Consider the following 17,459-nt stretch of genomic DNA (forward strand, 5'->3'; position numbering starts at 1 on the left):
GAGCCCTGCAGGCTGGAGGAGCTCAGAGCTGGGCCTAGCTCTTTCTCAGATCCTACCTATTCATCTAGGGTCAGAGAAAATTGTGGGGAGTGTGGGCCAGCTGACAGGAGAGCTGGGGTGAAAGTGTACAAATGCCAGGCAGGGCGAGTGACAAGACTGTACATTGGTGAGTCAGGCGGACAGACACAGGAGACAGGTGGGATTTGGGATCAGACAGACCCAGACAGCCCCCTTTTGTAAGTGGGACTTCCTCGCTTTTCCCCAGCCTACCAGCTTTAGCCCCCACATTCCCACCCTTCATGCTAGCCGCCTATTCCACACCCAAGGCCCTGCTTCCCCAATTCTACATCTGCCAAGGAAAAAGATCTTTATTTTAAAAGCAGAGAGCGGGGGAGGCTCCCGTGGCAAACACCCAGGACTGGCCTCCAATAAGGAGCCAAAGTAGTAGAGCTAGACCAGGCCCCACTCCCCTAAGCAGCTGGCACACAGCCACTCGGAGAAGGAAAAGAACTTCTCACACCATTTGCTGCTGCCTAGAGACCCTTTGGTCCTTTCACTATGGCTCGCAGCCCCCCTTTTTCGCCCCAGAGGGAGGTTTTCCCTTCCAGGATCCTGCCTCCCTTCTGACAGGCTGCTCGAGATGCACCATTCTGGCCCTAGCAGGCGGGAGGAGTACGTGTTGAGGTGCTGGGGGGTGCCGCTCTTCACTCGCAGTGTTTACAGTCAGACGGCACAACTGCCTTCAGCTCCTCTCTCCAAACAGAGAGCACAGGCGGGTAACCCAGGCGAGGCAGAACGTCCCTCTCACACGATTTCCACTGCCTTCAGCATGTCCGACAGGATGTAGGAGCTGTCCCATGCTCGGCCGGGCCTCCTCAGCGTCCTCTCCAGGGTCCTACCCATCTCCACAAGCTCCGGGGCAGCCAGCTTCCCCTCGGGGTGCGGCTGGCAGAACAGGATTTCGTTGACCTCCCCCTCGATCCTCCGGGCGTACAGCAGAGGGAAGACCTCCTTGAGGGTGGCCATAACCGAGTCTTTGAGCAGGGAGTCTCGGCACACCAAGTTGAGCACAAAGACGCCTGGAGCAAGGGGAAAAGAGACCCGAAAGCACAGGCACGTTTGGAACTGGAGTGATCAGTAGCAACCTGCCTCACCCTACTCCCCAATCCTCCACACCAATAGAGGTGCTGCTAGGGGACTACAGATTCCAGCAGGCTGAGCTCCAACTGGAGCCAAGCATCCAGGCATGCTGGAACCCACGGTCTCCCAGCAGCACGGCCAGGCTTGCAGCCTCAGTCTCTCCATTTATGCCCATTAGGTGCAGCTCCTGAATTAACAGCCAGAAGGTGCCACGGCCCTCGTCTGGGTAAAGCTTGAGAGCACCAGCACCGAACGTCAAGTGGGTGAGAGTCCTGGCACACAGCGCAAACAAAGAGAGGCCTCTGCAAAGCAGCCATGGGCCTGCAGCTAGTTAGCAGCTGACTCCAGTGTCTAACAGAGGGCTCCCATTGCTGTCGCTAATGCCAGCGAATCACTGAACATACATAGGGCCAGCCCACCATCCCTCATCACCCCTTCCTCCATGAGCAGATCCACTGGTATCAGCAGACCCGCTCATGGAGCAAGATGCTAGTCATCCTGGGGGGAAGGGCATTACAATCTGACCCCGCACTGCCCTGTACATCCATTGAGTGGCTCCATCTGCCTCACCAACGTTATTCGCTCTGTTTTGCAGAGTGGGGCTGAGCCACAGAGGTTGCTCTGCCACTGAGTGGCAGAACCAGGCACAGAACCCAGGGATCCTGCCACCCAGTGCCGAGCTTTCACCACTAGGGACACACTTGCTCTCTTCAGCGCACGCGAGGCTGTCGGACAGCCTTTCCGTACCTTCCGGTGCCAGGATGGTTCTGACCTTCTGCAGGAAGGCCGTTTCCACAAAGGCCGGGGGCGGGCAGCTCATTCCCAGCGTGGGATCCTTGCTGTCTACATCAAACATGACAGCATTGTACCGGGCTGGTGCTGCAGAAGAAGAACAGCCCAGTTAGCATCCCCAAAGAGCAAGGAAGCAATAGCGTTGGATGAGCCAAGCACTGCTCACTGCCATAGTCACTGTGTGAGTGGCTGAGATAAAAGGTGGAAGATTAAAAGATTCTTTTGCCATTTGCACAGCAGCTTCCATCCAAGGCTCTATGAATGACACTTGCAGGAGTCTTCTCCCCTTCCACAGAAATGCAGCCACCTCTGGAGCGGGCATGGCAGCTGCTCAGCAATTAACAGAGGAAGCAAAGAACACTGTTACATTGGAACTACAGGCAGCCAGGCTGGAATTTGGCACCAGGCCAGGAGATCTTTAAATGACCACGAGTGGTCATGCTGCCCATTAGACATCTTGCCAGAAAGACCCCCCCAACGCCAGGCGGTGGCATTAATTCAGTAGGGACTGGGGAAAGAATGTAACCAATGACGCAAAACCACCACTTTCTCCAGCGTTGGGTTCTCTTTGGAGGTCTCCCATCCACATACCAACAAAGGATGACTCTACTTAGCTTAGGAGAGCTGAAAAGGTCATAGCTCATGATGCTAATGGCTGCAGGTGGAAGAGAATTAGATATCCTTCAACACCTTGCTAATGGCACCTCAGCTCATGCGTGTTACATACAAATTAAATGGCTGATGGGTAAAGCGGTGATGGACTGACGTGGAGGCATAGGCGCTAGAGCACCCATGGGGAAAAGTTGGTGGGTGCTCTGCACCCACCGGCAGCCAAGCTCCCCACCCCACCCCCACCTCATCTCCGCCTCTGCCTCTGCCTCCTCCCCGCCGTGTCCCTGCTCCTCCACCTTCCTCCCAGTGCTTGCCACCATCAAACAGCTGTTTGACAGCTTAGCAAGCTCCAGGAGGGATGGGGGAGGAGCGGGAATGTGGCATGCTCAGGGGAGGAGAAGAGGCGGGGCTGGGACAGGGATTGACCTCCTAAGGTCCTTTCCAACCCTGATATTCTATGATTTGGGGAAGGAGTCAGAATAGGGAGGGGACGGAGTTGGGGTGGGGGCAGAGGAAAGTCAAGCACCCACCAGTGCAAGCAGAAGTCTGTGCCTATGCATGGGGGGACTGGGCGGAGGAGAGAGGTGGTGTGGCTCAGAATGGAAGAGAACCTTTCACCAGAAGACACTTTTGGGTGGGGAGTAGGGGAATCAACAAGAAAGGGATAGGTATGAGTCAGAGTTGAGGTAACACATCATCAGATCTCTCTTCTCACCACCCCAGAGGGCACTGCCTTAGTGGGATCTCCAGAACTGTGAACATTCTCCCCGTCCCCTTGCCCTGTCCCTGTGGGGTACAAAGCTAACCAACTGCAAGGAGCTTGGAAGATCGGCATTGGGGTTGCTGCACTCAGGGTCAAGAATCAAGGGGAGTGCTCAGCACTGCTCAGCAGTGACCCTGGCTAGCAGCTACAGGCATGGAACCGATACCATCCCCTCACGGCATTTGAGAGTAGGGAGGCGGGATTGGTGGAGCGTCAGGGATGCATCAGGGGAGGGATAGCTCAGTGGTTTGAGCACTGGCCTGCTAAACCCAGGGTTGTGAGTTCAATCCTTGAGGGGGCCATTTAGGGATCTGGGGCAAAAATCGGGGATTGGTCCTGCTTTGAGCAGGGAGTTGGACTAGATGACCTCCTGAGATCCCTTCCAACCCTGATATTCTATGATCAGTCTGCAGGGACCCTTGCCCATTACCTGCCGCTGCTGCCAGGTTGGCCACGTAGTCCAGGCCGTCCGAAATGTGAACTTTCATCCTGTCGCCTTGGGAAAAGCCGAACCACCGGGTAGCCACCTCCAGCATGGAGGGGTCGATTTCAACCGCCTCAACGTGGGACTCGTAGAAATAGTCATGGATGAAGAGAGGCAGGCTGCCCCCACCCAGCCCGATCACCAGCACCGAGAGCCTGGCTCCTGCAAGTGGGAAGCAAGCTGGGAAATTAACTGCCTCCATGCTGTCCCCTCCAGGCCAGCGTGGGAGAACACTATGCTCACATTCCACCCACCATTGCATCTGGGGTAGACCTTAGGCATGGAAGTGGCTTCCTCTTCATTCATCGCAGTCCCTGGGTCCCCACTATCTAAAACACACACCTCTAAACCTTTTCCTCCTGCAGCTGGGTTTAGTTCGCTCTCTGCTGCTCCAGACATCCCCTCCCCACCTGTGCTATCTCCTCCTTGAGTGGATTTAGTTAGCAAGTTTTCAGAGGGGAATTTTTCATTTTAATACCGTCCACATCTGGCCCTCCAGCTGCACACTGGGGTCCCTGTGGCATCCAGAAACCAGCCTCCTCGCCTCTTTTCCCTCTGTTTCAGGGCGAGAACAAAGCTGATCGACAGTGGGTGACTGTCCAGGGAAATTCTGGCAACTTGGCTCCTACGAAAGCTACACATGTAACAGGGATGTGCACGTCAGGGAAGTTCAGGGCAGTCGGGGGACACCTGCCCAGCACCTGGTGATCCCCGTTGCTGTCGCTGCCTTACTGGCCAGGGGGTAGAGTTGCTTTTGCTCAGCTCTTGGTATCCTGAGACAGCAGCAGCCTTTTCCAGAGGCTGTGGCTGCCCACAGGCTGCTGAATAGGAACACAAGGTAGTGCTCAGGATAGCGAGTGAGCAATAGAGCCAGGCAGACAGCAGCAGGCACCAGGCCACCGCCCTCATCTCAGACAATGCAACCTACCGGGCCCTGAAACTCCCCTGGCTTTGCAATGCCAAGCAGCCACGGCTGGCTGGGCATGGGTGCTGGGCCTGGGACGTACACGACGCCTGCTAGGAATGTGCTGAAGCCACGCTGCTTGTTTCGCTTACTGACCTCACCAGTCTTTTAAACCGGCTCTGTAGCGACAGGCGGTGAGCACCCTAACCCGGAGCACCAGGTCCGATGCTAGCGCCCAGTCCCCCCGCCCAGCCAGAAGCACCAACCCAACATCCCCCAGTTACCCATCCACCGGACTGGAAATCCAGTCCAAGGAGCTTCCCTCTGACCAATAGTGCTTGGCGCTCCTCCAGGGCCTGCCACAGGAGGATCTCAAAGCGCTTGGTGAGCTTGAGCTAGCAGAGCTTCCCCTCCCTTCCAGCAGGACGTGGGCAAGTGTCGTCCTTGCCGCTTTACAGACAGGGGAGCTGGGGCACAGACACATCAACCCATACGCACTCGGTGTGAGCACCAGGAACAGAAACCAGGAGTCCGTAGTCCAAGGCTCCTGCTCTAACCAGTAGCCTCCACAGCCACTCCATACCGAAACTGACGTGTGCTGATTCTGAAGCACCTTTCATGCTGGGGGAGGCTACAGCACTTTCCATGCTGTGTCCAGATGGCACCAGAGACTCACCCCCACCTCTGGGATAGGGAGAGGACACAGACGGACTAGCACCAGCGGCAGCCAGAGAGGAGTCCCTGGGCCCGCCCTGCCATTCGGTCACTGATGGAGATACTTCCCCCCCCCCCACCTTAGCTGCCCCTGACTCTGAGTTGACTCAGGTACAAGTGCAGGGAAGACTTGTACTAGGGACTTGCCCTCTCCTGTGGCGGGGGAGTGTCATTTCTCTTAGCTCGTGAGCCTCGCACCTGGTAGGAGCTCAGGATTTCTCAGCAGAGCCAGTCCTGCAACCATGGCCTTATGGTGTTCACAGCAGAGGTAGCTCCGGTCAATGGCCTGGCCAGCTGACTCTGGGGGGGCCTCGGTGGAGCCAGACGCCTGTTTCTTCTTGTCCTTCTTCCGCTTCTTCTGACCTGAACAACACAGTAGAGATTAGCCAGATGCCCAGGCAGACATGCAGAGGGGCTGGCACACCCGACATGCGCTGGGGACAACAGGACATAGCCTTGGGGGAGGGAGGTCGCTAAGTCCCCATGTGGCCATGCAGAAGCTTGGAGAAGGGCTCGTTTTACTCTGCTGTATCCATTAGGGGTTCCTCTTATGGTCAGACTGTAGCTAGGTTTTCAAAGGGGCTGGATGATCTCTCCCCATTCCCCAAGCCCGTAGTCCTCCCTCTGGCTGTGGTTAACTCCGTTTGCTGCTCCCTTTCCAACATTTCAAACAGACACCCACCAGCCTGGGCTCCTGGAGCCCCACACCCACCGACCTCTGATATCAGCCTCACTCCCCTCTAGTCTATACACGTCATCTCCAGACTATCCCACCTCCCCCGCAGGATGGACTCCATCCCCCGAAGTCCCTTCCTGCCTGTGAAAAACCATTTCTGATCACTTGTTCACTGGCAGCTAAGACTTCAAGGGTAGCTGCCAACAGGAAAACATGGGGTGTGGCCTCATTCTCTCCTATCAGTTCAACCGGGACCTTGTGGCTGCTGTGCTTGGCTCGAGGTACTGTTGTGTCAACATTTATCAGTTTTACTCTCTTGTTCTCAGCATGTCGGAGTCTCCCTCGTCCTTCGAGGTTTAGTTTTGTCCTTCCCTTAATGAATTAAAATGCTGCTCCTGGCAGCTGAGAGATGGTGTCAGACTTAAGACGACAATCCATCTTTCTCGAGTTCCACTGAACATCTAACAGATCAGTAATATTCAGACTCTATATCAGGTCATTGTGAAGACCGCCAGCCTCGCTCAGCTGAAGGAGGAGGAGGTGGTGGTGGTGGAGGAATGGTTTAGAGGCACCACTAGGAGCACTGAAAAAGGATTAAGAAGAGGAAAACACAGGATGAACACTAGAAAACGTTTCCTCACAGCAAAAGGTGCAGGATTGGATTGTGGGCTAATCTGCTGTTTACTCTTGTTTAAACCTGCAAGTGCCCCATGCCGCAGAGGAAGGTGAAAAAACCCCAGTCACTGTTAGTGTCACCCAGGAGAAAATTCCTTCACCGCCCCAAATATGGTGATCAGTTAGACCAGGGGTTGCCAACCTGAGCCTGAGGAGGAGAATTTACCAATGGACATTGCCAAAGAGCCACAGTAATAGGTCAGCAGCCCCCCCCACCGCCTCATTAGCTCCCCCCACCCCCGCTCCCAGCGCCTCCCACCCACCGGCAGCCCCACTGATCAGCACCTCCCCCTCCCTCCCCGCACCTTCTGATCAGCTGTTTCGTGGTGTGCAGGAGGCTCTAGGGGGGAGGAGTGAGGGTATGGCAGGCTCAGGGGAGGGGGCAGGAAGGGGTGGAGTGGGGGCAGGGCCTGTGGCAGAGCCAGGGGTTGAACAGCGAGCACCCCCTGGCACACTGGAAAGTGGGGCGGGAGCTACAGGCGCCAAGAGTTGGGACCTATGCAAGGAGCCGCATATTAACTTCTGTTAAGAGCCGCATGTGGCTCCGGAGCCACAGGTTGGCCACCCCTGAGTTAGACTCTGATCATGTGGGCAAGACTTTCCAGGCAGACACCTGGGAAAGAATTCTCTGTGGTAACTCAGAGCCCTCCCCATCTAGTGTCCCTCTCTGGCCGCTGGAGATATTTACTAATAGCAGATGGGTCATTGTAGGCAACCTCATCATACCATGCCCTCCATAAATGTATCAAGCTCAGTCGTGAAGCCAGTTAGGCTTTTTTCCCCCCACTGCTCCCCTTGGGAGGCTGTTCCAGAACTTCTCTCTTCAGATTGTTAGAAATCTTTGCCTAATTTCAAGCCTAGACTTGTTGGTGGCCAGTTTACATCCATTTGTTCTTGTGCCAACACTAGCCCTTAAATACCAGGGAGGGAGAGTTATCTCCCCATAGCCTTCATTTTGTTAGGCCAAACAAGCCAAGCTCTTTGAGTCTCCTCTCATAAGGTAGGTTCTCCATTACTCTGATCATCCTAGCAGCCCTTCTCTGCACCTGTTCCAGTTTGAATTCATGTTTCTTAAACATGGGACACCAGAACTGCACAGTATTCCAGATGAGGTCTCACCAGTGCCTTGTATAATGGTATTAACACTTCCCCATTTCTACTGGAAATGCCTTGCCTGATGCATCCTACGACTGCACTAGCCTTTTTCACAGCCACATCACACTGACGGCTTATAGTCATCCTGTGATCAACCAATACACCCCGATCTTTCTTCTCCACAGTGGCCCCCTGGGATGAGTTAGATGTCACCTAGTGTGGTTGTTCCATTTACTCTCATGATATGCTCCCATTGCTTCCAATCTGCTTATTGCTGCCCAGAGCCATCCAACGGCTCCTGGGTCTACTGAACTCTTCGCAGCCCTTTACTGTGCTGCCCAAGCCCTGAGAATCTTTCCCAAATCCCTAGGCCCAAGTTTACACACCTCTAGGGGCTGCACTGGACAGCAGCCTGGCTTCCGACTGTACCACGTTCCTGTTGCTGAGGAAGATGAGCCGCCGGAAGTAGCACATGTTGTCCCCTTTCACATCTTCGATGAGATATTCCCCACTCATGGTGCTGGTGTCCCGGTGCTGAATGGTACGGACCCCGATGTCCCCCCCTACAGAGAGAAACGGCACCTGGGGGAGAAAGAAAAGCAATGGGGGAAACTAACTCACACAGGAGACACCAGAGACTTTACAGAAAGAACCAGAGGAAGAGCCCAGAGACCGCAATAGGAAAATAGCATTATGAACACAAGGCAGTTTGTTGTTCTAATCAGAGTTGTGCAAACTCCCACCTGCAATCCCTGTCTAGGCTGACTGGAGACCAAGGCAATAGCACTGCAACCCAGCTCAACGGGCCCCCATATAGCATGATGGTCCAGGGACTGTTTGGATACAGATTCTGATGGGTTCAGAGCTTGGCTTGCAGGCCAAAGCAAGGATCTGGTCTGATTTTCAGTGGTGCCAAAATAAATAAATAAAAAAATCAAATGCTCTTTTAAGATTGTTGTCCAATTTGGCAAGATTCTTAGGAGATCAGTTGTTCTCATGAGAATTCTCACGTCTTGGCTAGAAACCTCAAACAATTTCAGTTGCCCCAGAACCAGACCTGGTACCAGATCTGCAGGGGCAGGTTCAACCCTGGGGATTTTAATCTGATTTCCCACATCTACTGAAATCTGAAAGGCTGACAGATCATAGAATCCAGTTTTGCCTGGTCTCCTGTACTTTTGCCTTTAATAGGAGACCGGCACAACAGTTTCAAAGAGTAACAGAAATCTAGGAGTGGAAGGGACCTTGATAGGTCGTCTAGTCCAATCCCCTGCACTGGGGTAGGACAAAGTATTATCTAGACCATACCTGACAGGTGTTTGTCTAACCTGTTCTTAAAACCTCCAAAGATGGAGATTCCACAACCTCTGTAGGTAAGTCTGTAGGTAATTTATTTCAGGGCTTAACTACCCTGACAGTTAGGAAGCTTTTCCTAATGTCTAACCTAAATCTCTCTTGCTGCATTTTAAGCCCATTGCTCCTTGTCCTGTCCTCAGTGGATAAGGAGAACAATATATCACCCTCCTCTTTGTAAGAATCTTTTACATAGTTGAAGATTATTATGTCTCTCCTCAGTCGTCTCTTCTCCAGATTAAACAAACCCATTTTTTCCAACCTTCCCTCGTAGGTCATGTTTTCTAGATCTTTAATCATTTTTGTTGCTCTTCTCTGGACTTTCTCCAATTTGTCCACATCTTTCTTGAAGTATGGTGCCCAGAACTTGACACAACACTCCAACTGAGGCCTTTTCAGTGCTGAGCAGTAGTAGAATTAGTCTTTCACATTATTAAGGCAGATTTGTCTGCTATATGTAGATGGCCTGTTTGACTTACTTCTTGTGTCTTGCTTACAACACTCCGAGTAACATATCCCAAAATGAAGTTCGCTTTATCTGCAACAGTGTTACACTGTTGACTCATATTGAGTTTGTGATCCACTATAACCCCCAGATCCCTTTCTGCAGTACTCCTTCCTAGGCAGTAATTTCCCATTTTGTATTTGTGCAATTGATTTCTTCTTCCAAATGGAGTACTTTGCATTTGTCCTTATTCAATTTCATCTTATTTATTTCAGACCATTTCTCCAGTTTTTCAAAATCATTTTGAATTCTAAACCTGTCCTTCAAAGTGCCTGCAAAAAAACCCCCTTTGGCATCATCCAAAAATGTTGTCAGTGCATTGTCTATGCCATTACCCAAATCATTTATGAAGACACTGAATAGAACTGGATCCAAGATAGATCCCGTTTGACCTGCTAATACTGAAAAAGGCACAATAAACCGTTCTACACCTCCCCTTAGGAAGTCAAGCTGAACCAGATGCATCTTAGGAACTGGAAGGATATTTGCCGTAGGAAGTGGAGGATATCATGGGAGGGTGAGGAGCAGACAGGTTTGTGTGGCATAGTAGCTTGGCCAGTGTTTTCACCACTGTTATCAAGTCACAGCAAGAATACATGTTTTATGAGTTGCTGAATGGTTCAGTCCTCAGCGAGGTGGGGAGAAAGCTGCAGAAAGAAACAGGAAGGCGGAAGAGACTCAGGCCAATATTTGCAAATAGGGCAAGTGGTTTTGGGTGCCCAACTTGAGATGCCCTCCCTATAAAAATCAGGCCCCGTTGGGGTATCTGAAGTTGAGGCCCTCAAATTAAGGCATCCAAAAATCACAGCCTGAAGGAATGAAGTGACTGGAGCTGGTGTGGGGAGGAGAATAAAACAGCAGCTAGATACTGGGCTGAATTAAGCCTCAGAGCTGAACCCCTCCCTTGACTGGAGCCAGATCAAATTTTGCAATTGGAGCCCACTTCCAGCTGAAAGGAAAATATGACTGCACAGAGAGATGGAAGGCAACAGAGAGCAGCAGGATGCCCTGAAGTAGGAGCTAGAGCAGGGGCGGGCTAACCTTTTGGCCTGCGGGCCACATCAGGTTTCTGAAATTGTATGGAGGGCTGGTTAGGAGAGGCTGTGCCTCCCCAAACAGCCAGGTGTGGCCAAGTCCCCTCCCCCACCTTCCCCCCCCCGGGGACCCCTGCCCCATCCAACCCTCCCTGACTGCCCCGGAACCCCTGCCTGCCCCCTGCCACCCCATCCAACCCCCCACCTTTCTGACTGGTGGTACCCCTGCCCCCATTCAACCCCCGTTCTCTGCCCTCTGACTGCCCCAACCCCTATCCACACCCTCGCCCCTGACCACCACCCCGAACTCCCCTGCCCTCTATCCAACACCCCCGTGCTCCCTGACCCCTTACCGGGGTAGGCGGTGGGGAACAGCAGGGGAGGGGCTGGGGGCTAGCCTGCCGGGCCAGGAGCTCAGGGGCCAGGCAGGAGATGTGGCCCACAGGGCATAATTTGCCCACCTCTGAGCTAGAGTCTGGTTATGGAGGTGTGGGGCACAGGCTGGGTTTGCGGCTCTGCCCAAGGAGATGCTTGAACACAGCTGCTGGAAACAGCACTTACTTGCTGCTGGGATGGAAGGCCGGGTGGTGCCAGCTCCATCACCTTCCCTGACAGCTCTGCCTGGATGCCTTCCATCCCTTCGTAGTGCTGACCTCTGTGCAGCGCCACCGTTATCAGCCGCCTGAAGCCTGCGCTGGCAGCCAGCTGCTTCCGACCCGCCTCTGTTCCAAAGAGCCACTCGGTCTCTCTGCCCTGCGGTACTGGAGAAAGGGGTTGCGGTCAGGAGAGCAGAGACCACGGTGGCAGAAACGGATGGTGCTAGAAGTACAGTGCTACCTATGTATCTGAAGTAGCTGCCCTCATCTCTAATGCAGATAAGCTCCAGAACACAGTACATCTGTGCTGCTTGGATCGAGATGGAGCCAGTACACAGCGTGCTCCTGTTATACTGAGGACAGTGACAACTGCATTCTCCAGATTTGACAAATTAGATGCAGTCCCATGGCCCTGAAAGCTGCCAATGCACCCCTTGACTGAATCCATTTTGGATGCCCCTTCCTCCAACGCATTCATAACACGAAGGCTTGAATGCATTGCAGGACTGTGTATCTAGAGTCTGTGCTAATGAAACAAGAAGACTTAGCACTCCTCTGGATCTCATCCAGTTGTAGATTCCAAAGCACTTGGAAAGTGGAGCAAGTATCTGCCCCATATTTATGAACAGGACAGTTGAGATGCAGTGTGGTTAATTGGTCACACAATGAGCCAGAGAAGGTAACAAACTCCAGGAATCCCAACTCTCAGCCCTGGACTACGTTGCCTCCTTGGATGAAAATCAAACAGGCCATCTATTATTGTTATTGTCTAGCAGACAAATCTGCCTTAATAATGTGAAAAATTAATTCCACTACTGGTAACAGGTTGGAAGAGGGCAATTGAAGAAATACTAAAAATGCACTAACCAGTGTGACCTGCTTTGTGTGTGGCTAAGAAGAGGGGAGGTTTCTGCATTCTGTTAAGGAGGCTTGGATTTCATACACTGAAATCTCAGTCAAATGGTTTTTTGTTTTTTTTTTTAAATAGCAGAGCTCTCTCAAATTCAAGGAAGAAGCTACCTCAGAGCTCCTGCTGATCCTAAGGAAGCCAGCAGTTTGTACACACGATAAATACCATACACATGCATCCACCAAGGAAAGGCTAACTGCAGTGAGTACATTTATGATATTAACACAGAGTAAATTGGTCTATTTAACCTTTACCTGGCAGTAACAGGACTGAGCATCACAGACAAAGTTAGTAACAAACATGTATGAATGTTCCATGATCAGTATCTGCTATTTACTAGGGGGCAGATTCTGCCACCAGAACTCTCAGCTGCTGGTACCTTTTTTCCATACGTAGCCTCAATGAAACGAATGGGGCTATTCATAGGGGTTGGGAATAGCTCTTTGGGAAGGTGGCAGAATCAGATCCTACAGGTTAACAGCTGTATCTTATATTGTGCATTTGCTCTCTGAGCTGATGTAAGGGGCTATCCAGTATCTCAAATACCGATGCAATAAAGCCCAGGTGTTCACCAATACAGCTTCAGATTACACCGATGGGCACATTTTGGAGATGAAAAATGGGGCAGTTATCCATCCATCTTCATAACCAGTCCCCTATGTCAGATTAAGGGTTTGTATCAGGCCACAGCATCACACTGCTTTTTGGTCAGTGACTGGGCTCTGCCTACACACAATACCATGGCAAGCTAATGTGTCTAGTTCTTTTGCTCCTGGAGACCAAGATTTTCAAAACCAGGTGTCTAAATTTAGGGGCTCAGGAGCCTTGAAAGGCATCTTTGATAACTAACTTGATTTTCAGAGTTGCTGAGCAGAGCTGGCCAAAAAAATGGGAATCTTTCTGAAAAAAAGTTAGGATGGGGGGTGGGGAGAGAATTCATCCTGCTTTGGAAAGAACCGTCAAAACCATGAAAACTTTTCACTGGAAGAAATTTAAAGAAAAATTCCATTTCAGGAGAACTGAAACAAAATGTTTCTGGCTTCCTGACCACCCTCACTTGGGAAATCTCAGCCCAGCTGCTGGAGAGTCACTGAGCCTCCCTATCAGCCCACAGCTCTGGGAGCTGGAGAAATGCTGCTCATCCCCAGAACTGGGGGGTGGGGGTACAGGGAAACCTGCCTGTGTTTTAATGAAAGTTTCATCCAGTCTGTGAGAGATTTGGTGAAATATTTCATACCACCAACTTGGCATTTGCCAGCAGAAAAAGTTCAGTTGGAAAATCTCTAACTGTCTAGTGCTGAGCACCCAGCAACTGCCATAGAAATGAATGGGAGTTGTTGGGTGTCCGGCACTGGTGAAAATCAGGCCTATCTTATACTTAACCAGAGGCTTAAGAGCTTAACTTTAGACACCTGAAATTGTGACCCCTGCTGAAATCAATGGGAGTTTTTCTATGGACTTCAATGGGATCAGGATTTCATCCCTATTTTGAACATCTCAGCTAGAGAAATATCCTCTCGGAGGAGCTGAACTCACTGATGAAGATGGCGAAGTGATTGTTCCGGGAGGCTTTCACTGAGGGGCTGTCCACTACATGCAGAGTGTACCGAGGTTTCCCAGCATCCGCATCACACAGATCCAGGGAGACGTGGCTCGCGCTGGGGTTTTTATTCAGCTGGCTGCGCAGCAGAGCATACAGCTGCCTCTCCTTTATTGCCTCGACCAACTGCTCAGCGCTCTCCACCCGCACAGGCTTGTCCTGCTCCTCCGTGCAGATCTCGAGGATCTGCAGAACCGAACCAGGGATCTTCTTGAACTTGGTCATGACGTAGACAAAAACAGGCAGAACAAACTGCTGCTTGGCCGCTCCGTCATCACTGCCAGAGACCTGGTGAACGCGCACCATCCAGCCTTCCCGGGAGAAGTAGCCTACCACCTTCTTCACCACATGGGCCTGGGCCAAGGAGATACACAGGTAACGGCCTCCAACCTGCAGCATCCGGCTAATCTCAGCAAACATCCTGTCCACCCTTTCGAGGGTGGCCTCCTCTTCATCAACCAGGATAGCATCCAGGGTGCCCTTGTCCAATACCACCTGGAACTGAGCGTCCTGGAAATCCATCTGCAGCATGTCCATCTGCAGGTAGCTCATCTTTGGCCTCCTGTGGGCATTCCGCTCCCTCATCTGATTTATCACCACCTCACTGATGTCCACGTTCACAATGTCCTGGTAGCCCACATCATACATCTGCTCGCTCAGTTCGGAGTTGCCGCAACCCACTACAAGAACCTGAGAAATTTAAAGAGATAATAGTTTTCCTATGGATACACACACAGCCCTATTTATCCCAACCGATCCCAAACACACATACACACTCCATGGAGATCAGCAAACAACGGATTCTCTGGGAGACAAACCCACCATGAATGCTCACTAACCAACACTCTGGGATCTTGCAATAAATATACTACAGCAGGAGTCACCACACAGAAAGGAGGCATTCGACACGTACATGTTAAACACACACACACACACGCAGGAATCCCTTCCCCACCACTGCACTATAGCTGCATCCGGGTGGAAGACACCATCTGATGACTAATGCACAGCAACTAGTAAACTCGAGTGGATGTAACCTGGACTGCACATGAAATTCAGGGAGACAGGATGTGATTATCTGAGCTAGATTTTAGCCAGAATAAGGGGAGCCATACCTCATCTCTTTTGAGAAGTGCTGTGAAATCACTTATGACCACAAGTGGTCATGATCTTGGTTTTATCTACTGGTCACTATCTCCAACACCAGACTGGGCCATTAGCTTAGCACTAGGCTATGGGGAGATACTGGCCTGGATACGCTGAGCATCCATGGGATTACCTGCCAAGCTGCCTCCCTACTCACAGATCCACATCCAATCAAGCAAGTAGTATTTGGAGTCTCCTATTCTGGGATGGATTTGGCATATGTTTTAGGCTTTGAGCCACCCAACTGTAACACTGGGCTGTGAATCAAAGAAATCTTCTGTCCTCAGCACCTAGGAGATCAGCCCAGCCCCTGCCTATACCTCTTCACATGCCCATACAAAACCTGCCCTAAGAGAATCAGAATCATAGAAACATAGGGCTGGAAGGGACTTTGAGAAATTATTAAGGCCAGCCCCCTGCACCGAGGCAGGACCAAGTAAACCTAGACACTCCCTGACAGATGTTTGTGTAACCTGTTCTTAGAAACCTCCAATGATGGGGATTCCACAACCTTCCTTGAAAGCTTATTCCAGACCTTAACTACCCTTAGAGTTAGAAAGCTTTCTTAATATGTAACCTAAACCTCTCTTGCTACAAATTAAGCCCATTACTTGTTGTCTTTCCGTCACTGGACATGGAGAACAATTGATCCCTGTCTCCTTTACAACAGCCTTTAACATATTTGAGGACCATCATCAGATTTCCCACCCTCATCCTTCTTTTCTCAAGGCTGAACATACCCCTCTAACCCCCTTTAATCTCCCCCCCCCCAAAAAAAAAAACAACTCACACCTTTCTTCATAGGTCAAGTTTTCAAAACTTATTTTTGTTGCTCTCTTTGGGACTTTCTCCAGTTTGTCCACATCTTTCTTAAAGTGTGGCACCCACACAGTACTCCAGTTGATGCCTCACCAGTACCAAGCAGAGTGTGACAATTACATCCTGTATCTTACATACACTGCTTTGCCTGACATGTCCCAGAACATTAACCTTTTCTGCAACAGCATCAGATCCAATCTGCGATTCTACTACAACCCCAGATCCTTTCCAGCAGCAGCACTGCCCAGACGTTTATTCCCCTTTCTGTAACTGTGCATTTCATTTTTCCTTCCAAAGTGCAGCACTTTTCACATGTTTTATTGACTTCCATCCTGTTGAACTCAGGTTGCTCTGAATTCTAATCCTGGCCTACCCAGTGCCCCTACTCCTACTTGCTTGGTGCCAGCCACCAATGTTACAAGCAGGCCCTACCCTGCGTTACCCAAGTGGCTAATGAAAACATTGGCACGGGACCCAGGACCGACCCTGGCTGGCAGGACCCCCCAGACATGCACCCTCCAACGAGCCAGCGAGCCCATGACACCCACTCTCTGGGTGAAAAAAAAAAAAAGGAGTACTTGTGGCACCTTAGAGACTAACCAATTTATTTGATCATAAGCTTTCGTGAGCTACGCTCACTTCATCGGATGTACTCTCTGGGTGCTATTCAGTGATGCCCCCGCCTGGCAGCGATTTCACCCGCTCCCTCTTCCTTGGGCTGCTTCTGACCCCAGCCGGGGGGCCTATACCCTACTAGAATCGGGGGAGTCGCGAACGCGCTCTACCCTTCGGCCCGGGCCCCACCCAATGGAGGCGCCCCCGGCCGCTCAGCGCTCACCTTGTCTCGGGGACGCACGTACTTGTGCAGCGCCGCGCACAGCTCCAGGTACCCGCCGTACCACTCGAAGGCGCGCGACCCGCGCTGCTGGAAGAAGCGCTCCCAGTACTGGGCCGAGGCGAAGTCCCGCGCGGTGCGGGGCAGCAGAGCCATGGCGCGGGGAGGGGGCGTCACGCCGGGCCGGGCCGGGCCGGGCCGGGCCTGCCCGTCCCGCCTCGCCCCCAGAGTCCCCCTGACGGGCAGACGCGCTGCAGACCCGAACCCGAAGCTGCCCCCACGTGCGGCCGTGCTGCCCCCACAGTGCGATCCTTGAACGTTGCTGTGCTACGTCCGTGTTCGGAGCCTGCTCATTGGGCCGCTCCTCCGCACACCGACGTCCCAGCTCATTGGTTGCCTCTTTTTTTCCAGCTTTCTTCCCATTGGCTCGTTACCTCCCCCACCCAGTGTGTGTTGTTTCAACTTTGACAGGGAGGCGAGTGCTGGAATAGGGCGCCTGCAGGGTGGGGATCGCGGGACAGGGCGCTGGGAGGCGGGCGAGGGGGGATCGCGGGACAGGGCGCTGGGAGGCGGGGAGGGGGGATCGGGGACAGGGCGCTGGGAGGCGGGCGCGGGGGGGATCGCGGGACAGGGCGCTGGGAGGCGGGCGAGGGGGGATCGCGGGACAGGGCGCTGGGAGGCGGGCGAGGGGGGATGGGGGACAGGGCGCTGGGAGGCGGGCGAGGGGGGGATCGGGGACAGGGCGCTGGGAGGCGGGCGCGGGGGGGATCGCGGGACAGGGCGCTGGGAGGCGGGCGAGGGGGGAT

At 52.5% G+C, this 17,459-nt stretch overlaps 1 protein-coding gene across 2 annotated transcripts; it reads right to left on the reverse strand.

Annotated features, from left to right (window-relative positions):
• Window positions 1-350: 350 nt before the first annotated feature.
• Window positions 351-16,997, reverse strand: METTL13 (methyltransferase 13, eEF1A N-terminus and K55). Of its 2 annotated transcripts, none has more exons than XM_084635915.1 (8): window positions 16,679-16,997; window positions 13,790-14,543; window positions 11,309-11,508; window positions 8,242-8,437; window positions 5,608-5,772; window positions 3,738-3,953; window positions 1,888-2,019; window positions 351-1,079 (listed from the first exon to the last, which is right to left on the reverse strand). In XM_084635915.1, the coding sequence occupies exons 2-8, from the start codon at window positions 14,499-14,501 to the stop codon at window positions 805-807; spliced, it is 1,896 nt and encodes a 631-aa protein (XP_084492041.1). In that variant the 5' UTR covers window positions 14,502-14,543; window positions 16,679-16,997; the 3' UTR covers window positions 351-804. The 2 variants fall into 2 exon arrangements, with proteins under 2 accessions (XP_084492041.1, XP_084492040.1); XM_084635914.1 differs by having other exon boundaries at window positions 16,657-16,959.
• Window positions 16,998-17,459: the final 462 nt, after the last annotated feature.

The sequence above is a fragment of the Lepidochelys olivacea genome, assembly GCF_965140295.1.
Source record: "Lepidochelys olivacea isolate rLepOli2 genome assembly, chromosome: 8".
NCBI lineage: Eukaryota > Metazoa > Chordata > Testudines > Cheloniidae > Lepidochelys > Lepidochelys olivacea.